Source organism: Parasteatoda tepidariorum, chromosome 3 (genome assembly GCF_043381705.1).
Source record: "Parasteatoda tepidariorum isolate YZ-2023 chromosome 3, CAS_Ptep_4.0, whole genome shotgun sequence".
NCBI lineage: Eukaryota > Metazoa > Arthropoda > Arachnida > Araneae > Theridiidae > Parasteatoda > Parasteatoda tepidariorum.
The window spans coordinates 8870772-8883327 of NC_092206.1; the positions used below are offsets into that span (position 1 = coordinate 8870772).

Genomic DNA, 12556 nt, shown 5'->3' on the forward strand with positions numbered 1-12556 from the left:
TACTTATCATTAAGTGAAAATTTTCCTTTACTACTGGACAACACGTGGTGGGCTGAGATTTAACACTGTTCTATTATGTCACTAACAATCTCCTATTTGTGGAATGTTCTCCTATTAGTGTTCCTATTCTCATACTCCTATTGTTTGTACAATGCTGCACTCCCAACTCGAACTAGATATATTTGGACAATGCTGCACTTCCAACTCGAACTAGATCTATTTGGACAATGCTGCACTCCCAACTGGAACTAGATCTATTTGGACAATACTGCACTCCCAACTCGAACTAGATCTATTTGGACAATGCTGCACTCCCAACTCGAACTAGATCTATCTGGACAATGCTGCACTCCCAACTCGGTCTAGATCTATCTGGACAATGCTGCACTTCCAACTCGATCTAGATCTATTTGGACAATGCTGCACTCCCAACTCGATCTAGATCTATATGGACAATGCTGCACTTCCAACTCGAACTAGATCTATCTGGACAATGCTGCACTTCCAACTCGAACTAATTCTATTTGGACAATGCTCCAACTCGAACTAGATCTATTTGGACAATGCTCCAACTCGATCTAGATCTATTTGGACAATGCTGCACTTCCAACTCGAACTAGATCTATATGGACAATGCTCGGCCCATTTCTCTTCCAGCAGTGTAACTGCCCCATTCACACATCGGGTTTTGCACAGACATGGTTTGACGATATAGGTGTTCAAAAACTGCCTTCTCAGATCCCCGATCTAAATCCCATAGAAAACCTTTGGGACGAATTAGAATGCAGATTACGTAGCCAGCCGAATCCTCACTGAAAGCACAGCTGTCATGGAAGTCAATTCCTATGAAAAACTGGTGGAAAGTCTTCCCAGCCGTGTGCAGGCTGTCATCGATGCTAAAAGGGGGACAAACATCATGGCCAGATAGTGTATATATGTATATTAAGTTGAAAAAAATACTCGAGTCTCCAATTGTCCAATAAGTTGACACCACTGCAAGTTTGTTATTGATTTTTATGGATTGCAAAATAAATCAAAATGATCCGTTCAAATGGACATGTAATTTGTGGCACACAAAAATTAAAATTGCAATAAATAGTAGCTAAGATTAAACCAGTTTGTTTGTAGTCGTTGTTGCTCAATAGCGAGCAACTAAAGTATCAAAATGGATTCCTCTTAAGTGTATGACATTAACAACTGCACCTCTGGCCAAGTAGTGTATAACACAGAGCTTATAAATGCATTCGTAAGTGGATGCATAAACAACCCCCTTTTTTTTTATTTCATTCGAACGATAAACAGAAACACATTGTGCATACAAAATAATTGGAATTATTTATAGTAAAAATAAATTATTTTTAAATACAGTTTGGCTAGTAAACGCCTCTATCTAAGAGAGACTAGAAAAAACTATTCCTTAAAATGTTTGTCTCTTTCCTATTAGCATTATTTATTTTTTTATACAGTGTTATTGTTTTATCTACTCAATAACATCAGTTGACTAAGATAATAAACAAAAAGAGTTCGTAAATTCTCTCTCTTTCTTTAGTTGTATGGCATAATGTAGAATTTTGTGTGATCAACCTATAAAAATTTAAAGGGAAACCTTTTTTCTTTTCTTAAGAATTGGTCACAAGGCAATATAGAGTTGTGAAAAAGTGAAGCCATACTCAATATTTCCTTGTGTTTGCAATCATTTTTGCTATCTGTATTTACAAAACTATAGTAATTAAAGGTAAATCATTGTGTTTTTCAAATCTATATACGTTAGAACATTCAAAATATCGGAAATGCGTCGTCATTTTTTAATTATTTGTATGTATAGTCAATCACAAAAATGAATCCGATTAAAGTTATTTACATAAATTTAATAGATTAGTACCCGCGAATAATGTAATTATAATGCTTTTAAAATATAATTACATTAAATCGTTCTTATAATTTGTATGGTACTTCTCATATTGTACCTCGCAAACATTAGCAAATTTTATAAACGAACATTGTTTATTAAATTTGATTGTGCTTATTTTTCTTTTTCATTGTATGCCTTAGTGACCTAAAGTTTTATTTCGAGAAACGTGAGATCGTAAAAAAAAATTTTTTTTAAAGAAGAAGAAAGAGAGAGAGAGGAAATAAATCATTTACTTTTATCAGAACTCTTCACAAATTAAAAAAGAACTTTGATTTTATCAACGAAGTATTTACGAGACTTGCAAAAATATGTAGAAAAGTTCCAGAACTAAACTGTATTTCATCAAAAAACTTAACACGTCTATTACAAAAGTTCGGAATTAAGTTGTCCTTCACTCCAAAACTTAATGTAGTTTTCCAGAATTAAATTGTTCTTCGTCACTCAATTTAATGCAAAAGTGTTCAGATGTTTCGAATTAAGTCGTTTTCTTCTATCCAAAATTTAATAATACTGTTCGCAAAGTTTTCAGAATTAAACTGTTTTTCACCCAAAAACTTAATAAATCGTCTGCTAAGATGTCCTAATTTTCTCCAAAGGAAGAAAATACACCAACACAAAAAATTTCGCGCATACATTTGTACGATGAATCTTCTCATTCTTTTTTTCGTTTAAATCACGGAAGGAAAAGAACGTTGTCAAACTCTATCTGCGGCACTTATATCAAATAAAGAAACTTTTTTTTTTAAAAAGAAAGTTAACAGTCAGGGTGCCCTCACCCAGACCATCATCCGAGGATGGAGGACAGAACCAATCTCACAATTCACAGTCCTCGTCTTCCCATTCACTACGAAGATGGCGTCCTCGGCAGTTGTTATCATGAAGGTTCCAAAGATGCCGGAACTGAAGATGGGACGATTACTGTTACCCCAGAGTGCCGTCTGGAGGGGAGCAGGACGCCCGATCCCAGTAATCATCTCCACTTTGCCATCCGTGAGGTCCACAAAAAGAATGTCCTCTTTGGAAGAGGAGGTCGCATATAGATCATAACCGTGACTCGCACGAGAGGGAAAGAAAGCGACGTCGCCGATCTGCAGAGTTGTCTTCACGTCAAACAGGAATCGAAGTCCTGAATAAATTAAAAGAAGAAAAGTAAGCAGATTAAGAGATCGCAATACTCGAAAAAGTCATCTGAGGAGATGACTGAACGTATAGTTTGTCTACAGTAAGAACTCCCCTCTCCACAAAGTCTGAGGGCGTCGACTGCTATTGAAACCAGAATAGCGCATTTCATGGAGGGAAGCTTCTCTTCACTCTAAAGCTAGCGCAATAGACCGAAGAAGAAGATTCCCTTTCTCTCGCAGAACCCGAACTAAAACCTGTTCTAAACAATGACCCCACACCCCTACTTGAAATAGTTATATCTCGTTACCATAGTCACCGGTTCAGGCGAATGGCTAAGGGATTTCTTACTATAGACAAACTATAAACAGTAACAAGCTTACTAAAACCGGAAGAAATTTAGAAAACTTCCGATGTATTCCTCCGCTTATGTTATGTTTGCGAAGTGGTGTGTGAAGAGGCTTATTATTCTAGAAAGAATCACAATAATGAAAGAATACAAATCACAAAGAATATTCTATTCTTTTATTGCTGTGATTTGTGTTTAAATTTACTCTTAATTTTACCATACACAAGAGTTTACTGTCTGTAATCTATAAGTTCTAACAAATCGTAAGCTTAGAACAAATTTAAGAAAATTATGTAACAAAACATAAATAAAGAATAAGGTTTGCCATGTTTTGAGTATTATCCCTTATTTGGCTATATTTGTTTAAGATAGCACAGTTTGATATTGTTTGGGTTGCATCATGCGAAGTCTTCCGAATTCATTTGTTGTTTGTTTCGTTGAAATTTCAATTGAAAGAACGCGTTATATTGCGAACAATATTAGAATAATAATATTGGACGGATTGAATAAATATTATTAGAATAATAAATATTATTAGAATAATAATATTTATTCAAGAAATGAATCAGATGTAGTAACCCGGAAGTCTTACGAGGAATTTTAACCCTTAGCGCCATCTGCGATTAGCTTTTCAAGGTCAACAATCCATACTCATTCTAGTCTAGATTCCTTTCCACTGCTGATATGTAATACGATATTATTTCCTCCTTCCATCGAATACGCCATCTGGAGAGAAGACCGGTTCCATGTCTTTGGCCCTTCCCTCTCTTCCTCTTATCAGTTGTACAAGAATGTACTACGATATTTTTCCTTTTCTTAATATTTTTCGTGTTTAATTGTTAAAAATATTGTTTAGAAATTCAATGACGCTTTCTTTTAGAACTATGTTTAATGTAGTTTTTAGTTCCATATAGTTTCCTAACTTAAAAGATTTTAATCTATGTGAAAATCAAGACAGAAACTAACGTACTTCCTTCTTCCATGACTCTCCACACGCTAATGGAGAAAGCATGCGAAGTGTTGCCATAGGTAGAGAGTTCTGCTCTACGCCACCTGTAACCCAATTTCGATCGCAATTTTAAAATTTCAACGATTCTTACTTTAAGTACTATGTTTTAAGAAGTTTTGAGTTTCACACGGTTTCCGAGCTTAAAAGTTTTCATCAATAATAAAGAAACAATAAAAAATGAGATATTTCCTTAACAGTAAAGTTGAAGCTTTTTTGCCAAGGAAATAAAGAAGTCATCGTTTAAGTGTCTGACACTTGAGGCAAAGTTATTATTTTAAACTATATGTACCATCTTCCGTAAAGAATCATCTAAGACTTTACAATGGACAAATAACTTATGTTTTATTAAAAGTTATTAAACTTTTTTTTAAAAGAACATCGCAAATTTGGCAGCATAGACAAAAATTTNAAACGGCCTTCTCTGTCTGGGAGTACTGCAGCGGTTGAAAGGGGCTTTTCAGCAATGAACTTACAAAAAAACACATTACTTACTAGTCTTAAACAAGAAGCGTTAAACGCATTTATGAACATCTACATAAATGGAAAACCTCTTTCAGATTTCTGTGCAGAAACTTCTGTAAATCATTGGCATGATTGTGGAACCGGCAAAGGTCATATTTGATTCATTTAAAAAACGCAGTACCCTCGGATAAATTGACATTCCAGATAACTTGACCTTTGTCATTTAAATTATTTCATAAAAGAAATAAATGATTTCATAAAAGAAATTCTAGGTTACTATTAATAACCTAGTATTTCTTTTATTACTGTATAATGTATTTGTAATCCTAGTAACAATATATATTAATGTTTGTAATAAATAATAGAAAATTATATTTTTATTTATTTAGAACAGGGTTTCTTAACCTGTGGTTCATGAACCCCTAAGGGGTCCATGAGTTATATTTTGGGGGTCCGCTGACTGCTCCTAATTTTTAAAACGTTTGGAAGCCTACCAATTGCTTGTAAAGCGAGCTATGGCAGCTGTAATTCCGTTTGCTACAGTGTATCTTTGCGAAGCGGGATTTTCCACACTTGTGAGAATAAAAACATAACATCGAAATCGATTGAATGCTGCTTTGTCGAAAACCATCCCCCAATTCAATTTATTAATTAAGGAAAAGCAGCAGCAACCTTCACATTAAAAATTTTAATTTTAAAAATTTTGTATACTATTAAAATAATAAAATTAAGTGTTTTCTAATAATTGATGTTTTTTGCAATTATTCTTTTCACAGGGGGGTGATCCGCGACTTCTTAAAAAATTTTAAAAGGAGTCCATTACATCAAAAAGGTTAAGAAACACTGATTTGGAAGCTACGGGTTAGTTTCAAAGGAGGACGGGTACATTGTTAAACAAGCCGTCCTCGGGGACGGGTAAAATTCCTGAGTTTTTTCGAGCCCTGGTTGGTTCATAATAAAAATTTTCTGTATATTTTTGTTATTTGCCGAAATGGGGGAGGTTAAATTTTTCAAATTTAGTAGAGATGTACTCATTCTTCTTGGCGGGATTGGCTCCCTTTATAGAAAGTTTATCATTTTCACTAAACTGTGGCTTTTCTACATAGAATGTCATTTTCAAAATAATCATAGATAGCCATGTACCCACAGCAGTAATGGAAATAGCAAGAAAAAAGTGACTTTGAAAAATAGCCTTAATGAACATAACGTGAAAATATAACCGTACCGTCCTCCGTGATTTCTTGAGCTACTATGAGAACACTGTGGTCATCTGCTTTTAAGGTCACAACTTTTCTGGAATCTGGAGAGACATATGGTTTTCCGAACAGCGTTGTTCCGTGCACCATCACAGTGTCTGTCAGGTAGTCCAGCACAATCTGACCCGTTGGCCTTCCCGTCACTGGCTCCAGACATTCCAGTATCACCAATCCACCTGTGAAAGATTTCATGCAAATAATAATTTTTTAGACTTGGATAAAAGTTTCAGTCTTTTTAAAAACAATAAAATTTATCTCCGTGTTTATAAAATGGTTTCCTGAATTATCAGCGGAGTCTTCCGAAATTATTTGTTTCCCGCAGTGGACTGATCGTTAAAGAGTCGGTTCCCACCAGATCACCGAAGTCAAGCATCACTGGCTGCGGTCAGTGTGCAGGTGGGGGTACACTTAGATCAGCCTGCGATGGGACCGAGGGAGGTCGGTATTTAATCCTCGTTAAACTGTTCTGTCGCAACGTGTTAGACTTTGAGCACAGGTCGTCGGGCTACCGAATCGGAGGTGCCATTCCTTCTACGGAGGATCAAAATTGTGATCGCATGTCTTCGGATCACCCTCAGGGATGTTTCTCAGACCGTCGCCAATAGCCCATTGTGCAGCTTAAGTGCGACGTAAATGAACTACAACGAAATTATTTGTTGTTTGTTTTGTTGAAAGATAGATTGAAAGAGCGTGCTTTTTTGAAAACACTACAAGTATAATAACGAAGGGGCCGGGATAGCCTGGTCGGTAGGGCGCTGGGCCCATATCCAAGAGGTCGTGGGTTCGATCCTCGCCGGCCGAAGACTCGCCGTGTAGTAAATGGTGAATGATGCACGTTAAATCTGTCAAGTCTCAAAGTCCTCCATGTTCCCACAACAAATCAATACCTCTGGGGGTACTGATCCAGGAGTTTCCTTGTCTTCTGGATTAGTTCAAAATTACAAGGCTACGAAGTTGAACGTTAGTAGTCGTAAACCCATGAAGTTGGGTCGGCTGTTCAACGACGGTTATAAAATAAAATAAAAAGTATAATAACGAGCCGCGATGACTCAGGGGATAGAGCGTTCGCCTTCCAATTAGGTGAACTGGGTTCGAATCCCAGTCCGGCTTGCACCAACCACAGTGCTGACGTGAAATATCCTCAGTGGTAGACGGATCATGGGTTAGAGTCCCCTTGCCGTCAGGCTAACCGTGGGAGATTCTCGTGGTCTTCCTCTCCACGTAACGCAAATGCGGGTAGCTCCATCAAAAAGTCCTCCACGAAGGCGTCTCCCAATACTCAATCCAAGAGTTCTCTTGTCTTCTGGATTGGATTCAAAATGACAAAGCTACGGAGTTGTCGTAAACCCATAAAATTGGGTCCGCTGTTCAACGACGGTTATAAAATAAAAATAAAAAGTATAATAACATTATATGGGGCGTTTTTTCATACTTAGGCTTAAAAATCAATCGGAAATAGTAACCCGGAAGTCTTACGATGAATTTTAACCTCTAGCGCAATCTGCTTTATTCGGTCAACCATCCATATTTTATTTTTACCAAATAGAAAAGGGACATACCAAAGGAGGCGAAATCGGCTGACTTGGGAGCGCAGTTGTAAGGGGTGAGATCCACCGTCTTGAGATACTTCATACCCTGAAGGTCGAGTTTGTACATGCCTCTTTGGTTGGTATGCACTACATATCCGTACTTCCATCCGTGACCTAGATCTTGGTTGGGAGGGATGAAGAGCCCGCTCACCTAATGAGAAATTCATTTTTAGTCATTATAATCACAAGAAATATTGAATACGAGTAAAAAAGAAGAAGAAAGGCACCAGATCAAAGTGTCCATCCACAGGCTCGGGGTGAACAGTGTGGTGTTTCTTTTTCTGGCTGGCATCTCGGATTATTTGAATGGTCTTGGTTCCCCTGTCTTCTGTCTTCCTCCAGCACAAAACCCAAACTTGATCCAGATTTGGAACATAGTGAAGCTCAACGGGAAACTTATCTGTTACCACAACCTGTTCGAACGAAACATATTATTGCGTGTTGCCATTCTACGATGCTTTTATTTACACTATCCGGCCAAAAGTATCCGGACATCTTGTTGTTATGGGGATTTTTCTCGGTGCAACCACCGAGAAACATCCTCATAGCAACATGAACTCTGAACATGATCTCCATAACAACATGAAACAGGAACTCTGTATGAGGACAATCTGGACAATGCTGCTGTTAAACCTTGTATAACATTAACGCAAGAAAATGCTTAAAAGGAACAGTCAACACCCACAGAGGTGCCACCTTGCCACAATAAACACACCCACTCTATACGTCACAAAGATAAACTATACTTTTCCTCCTCAGCGGCACCTTTAAGCTGAGTTATCAACAGATTCCTTCTATGAAAGATGGCAACACCTTTTGTAGATCCAAGAGTCTTCCTTTTTTCCGTGAGTGAAGAAATTATTCTGTTGGTGTGAGCGTGCCCTGATGCACAGTTATGGGCATTAAGGGGTCCATCTTTAAGATGCATAGAGTTTGGAAATTTTGTTCTCGAATATAAACTGTGCTCAATCCATATTCATCCATTTGTATTATTTATATATAAGGATTTATAGAGTGTTAATATAATAGTTTGAAATATTGTGGAGTTTTGTTATATCCATAGTGTGACTTAAACTTCGTAAAAATGTATTTTTCATACGTGCTAATAAAGAACAACGTGAGTTTTTTTTCTAATCTGTAATTATTTTTTTATCAGTCTCATGTTTTTACCCTTAATTTTCCGTCCATTCCCAATCAGCATTTCCAGATAATATTTATTCATGTTTTTAATAATTTCTTTATTATCTTAAAATATTTTGTAACAACTCGAAATTTAGTACTTTCACTATACCAGTAATTTTAGTTAATGTTTTATATCCTTCTAACAAGATGTTTTAGTTTTTGTATTTAATTCATTCATAAATTATTTTTACTTTTTACCACATTTTTTTTAAAAAATTCTAACACTTATAAGTTAAAAACAACAACGATAATAGCTGCACTCCCAACTCTATGACAATATTTCGGGGAAAGAACATTTCGCTTCCAGCAGAATAACTGCTCCATTCACACTTTGAGGCTTGTACAGTGGTTTTGACGAAATGGGTGCTCAAACACTGGACTGGCCTTCTCAAATCCCCGATCATATAGAACACCTTTGGGACGAATTAGAGCGCAGATGATAGCCAGCCAAATCCTCACCGTAAGCACTCACTTCGATCCCATAGAACACCTTTGGGACGAATTAGAGAGCAGAAGATATAGCCAGCCAAATCCTCACCGTAAGCACTCACTTCGATCCCATAGAACACCTTTGGGACGAATTAGAGCGCAGATGACATAGCCAGCCAAATCCTCACCGTAAGCACTCACTTCGATCCCATAGAACACTTTTGGGACGAATTAGAGAACAGATGATATAGCCAGCCAAATACTCACCGTAAGCACTCACTTCGATCCCATAGAACACCTTTGGGACGAATTAGAGAGCAGATGATATAGCCAGACAAATCCTCACCGTAAGCACTCACTTCGATCCCATAGAACACCTTTGCGACGAATTAGAGCGCAGATGACATAGCCAGCCAAATCCTCACCGTAAGCACTCACTTTGATCCCATAGAACACCTTTGGGACGAATTAGAGCGCAGATTGCATAGCCAGCCAAATCCTTACCGTAAGCACTCACTTTGATCCCATAGAACACCTTTGGGACGAATTAGAGCGCAGATTGCATAGCCAGCCAAATCCTCACTGTAAGCACTCACTTCAATCCCATAGAACACCTTTGGGACGAATTAGAGCGCAGATTGCATAGCCAATCCTCACCGTAAGCACTCACTTCAGCTGTAATGGAAGTCAATTCCTATCAAAAACTGGTGGAAAAGTCTTCCCAGACGCGTACATCAACGCAAAAGGGGGACCAAAATCATTAATATGTGCCTTTGAACGCTCTAAGTCCATCCCACTGGGTGTCCAAATACTTTTGACCAGATAGTGTATCCATTTCCTAAATTAAACACATAATCGCAAGAAACTGAAGCGTTAAGATATCACTTGATTAAAAAATATATACATAAAAAATGTATACATATATACATAATATAATGTTAAAACTCTTCAGAGTTATAACATGGTGGATAAGAAGAAAGTTAAGGTTATAGCCCATTGGATTTAAAGAGAAGATGTTGTGGGAACTTACGTCGACCACTACCATCTGTATCTTGGATATAATAAGTATTCTGTCTTTGTTGGGTTGAGATGCGTATACGNAACTTTTTTATTCTATTTTCTTGCCATTTTCTACATTTACGTACGTTGTTTTTTACATTGTACTCAGTGGCGTAGCTACCACGGGGCTAGGCGGGGCAGTGCCCCGGGGCCCTCAAGCTCAGGGGGCCCTCGAATCCTTACCAGAAATCTCGATCGAACTGAACTTTTGGAAATTTCTCCCATTTTCAAAATATATATGACAGGTTGCAACCCCACTTTAATCATGACAACTCAGTTGAGAGCAGGGGTGAAAGCGAGACAGAAAAGAGGAAAGGCTGGTAGTAAAACCATTTCAGTTATAGCTAGTTTTGGGGAGGAGTTTACTTGTTCTTTTTTTAAATTTTTCAACAATATCTACTTTATCTTAGAAAAGAAGCAGTTTTATATATATGCCAGAATTATAAAAGAAATCTTAATAGTTACAGATATTTCATTTTTTTCGAAAAAAATGCTGGAATGAAATGTTTTACGTACCAGGTTTTTCTCTTTTCCTTCTTGCTATATAAGGGCTTTCACCCATGGTTGAGAGAAATTCAAAAGTTATGCCTAGGGAATTCCCCTAAATTCTTTCTGTAGGTTGGCAGTGTTGTCAATTTTACGGATAGTGATATGTGCGTTTTATTATTCATCGATGTGCGTTTAATTGTGAATTCGAATTAAGATTTTTTTTTCGAGAACGGTTAAAAAATTAATGCTGTATCAGGAGTAAGTAAGCTAATGTTAATAAACTTTTTTGTACTGGTCAATATAGTGGTTCAATTTTATTTGATTTTACCACTCATATTGATCTCCGTTAAGTCAATAAATCGTGTCAAATCTATAGATTTTGGCTACAGCTCATTGTATAACGCGAAATATCGTGAAAAAATGCAAGTCACCTGCAGTAGGCACATTAATTCAGGTCCGTGGGCAGGAGATCGTTCATGGTCCCTGTAATGCCTTTCCTTTCCAATAAATAAGCAGACCAGATTTTTAAAACAATAAAACTTAACTTTATTTAAAAACAAAAGAAATAGGCATTGTTTTCCAGTAAGTGCTTCTAGCTCTTAGAAGACCAAGGAGACCCTCTCCCGATTATATCAAACATACATCTACCTTTCTCTCTCTCGCATCCCTCCAACGGGATGACAAAATGCGCCTTAAAAGATCGCGTAACAGTTGCCAACCATTACACAGTCTCCACCGTTAAATGTGGTAACACTAACGGTGATAATTGTTTTCCGGGGATTCCCCAACGACACTTGTTGCGTATCATTGTGTTTCTCTTTCCTTTTATTTTACTTTTAACGTCGTCAGTGAACAGTGAGTACCTACCTACTCGAGCACAATCTAATATTGTATTGTTTAAATAAATTAGAAAACTAAAATTATGGATAAAAAGAAGAAACCCAGTGGTGCATTTAAACGCAAACAACGCCAAGAAAGAGAAGATAGTAAACAAAAATTGCCCAAAATTGACAAGTTTTTTAGTCAGCCTTCTGCAAGTACGTCTAGCCAAAATATTTCTATTGATAGCGGCTCAAATAATGTGGTAACTGCAGTGCTGGTTGAGAAGCCTACTGAAGAAGATTCGACAATTATCGCAGTTGGAGATACCTCCACCGCCGATCATGTGAACGTGGATGATGTTTGCATGACACAAATAGAGCGGAGGGTTTGGAGGAACCACAGACCTCTACATTTTTCGGAAATGTGTATGACAAATTTTCTTATGACTTGGGAAACTTCACGAAGAAGATATTAAGTGATAACGAAAAACGTCAAATTCTTGATATGGGGCCTTTACAGCCTTCAGGACCTTTTCCAACAGACATCAACCAGAACAATAGGTGTTTTTCAAAATCGTACTACGTTTCGTGTTCTAAATATGGGCCAGTTAATCGTTTTTGGTTGTGTTATTCCAAAATACTAGACGCTGCCTATTGTCAACCCTGCTGGTTATTTGCTTCACAAAGGAATAATGTTTGGTGTACGGGAATTAGAGATTGGAAGCATTTATCAGAAAGAATTAAACAACACAGTTGTTCGAGTGGCCATTCGGAAGCATGTGCTGTGTATAAATTTTGGAGAAAAAAACGATACTAATACTATCGACAAGGAACTTGAAAATGAAATTCGAAAAGAAACATCATTTTGGAAAATGGTTCT

The 12556-nt window shown here is 37.2% G+C and overlaps 1 protein-coding gene across 1 annotated transcript in view; it reads right to left on the reverse strand.

The window, feature by feature from the left end:
- Positions 1 to 1449: 1449 nt before the first annotated feature.
- The window catches only part of LOC107448499 (follistatin-related protein 5), a 43265-nt gene continuing 32158 nt past the window's right edge, over positions 1450 to 12556 (reverse strand). Inside the window, exons 12-15 of the mRNA XM_071178312.1 lie at positions 7924 to 8109; positions 7667 to 7847; positions 6077 to 6283; positions 1450 to 3038 (exon numbers count right to left, since the gene is read on the reverse strand). Coding sequence (XP_071034413.1) covers positions 2674 to 3038; positions 6077 to 6283; positions 7667 to 7847; positions 7924 to 8109 — 939 coding nt within the window. The 3' untranslated portion in view covers positions 1450 to 2673. The remainder of the gene's footprint in view (positions 3039 to 6076; positions 6284 to 7666; positions 7848 to 7923; positions 8110 to 12556) is intronic.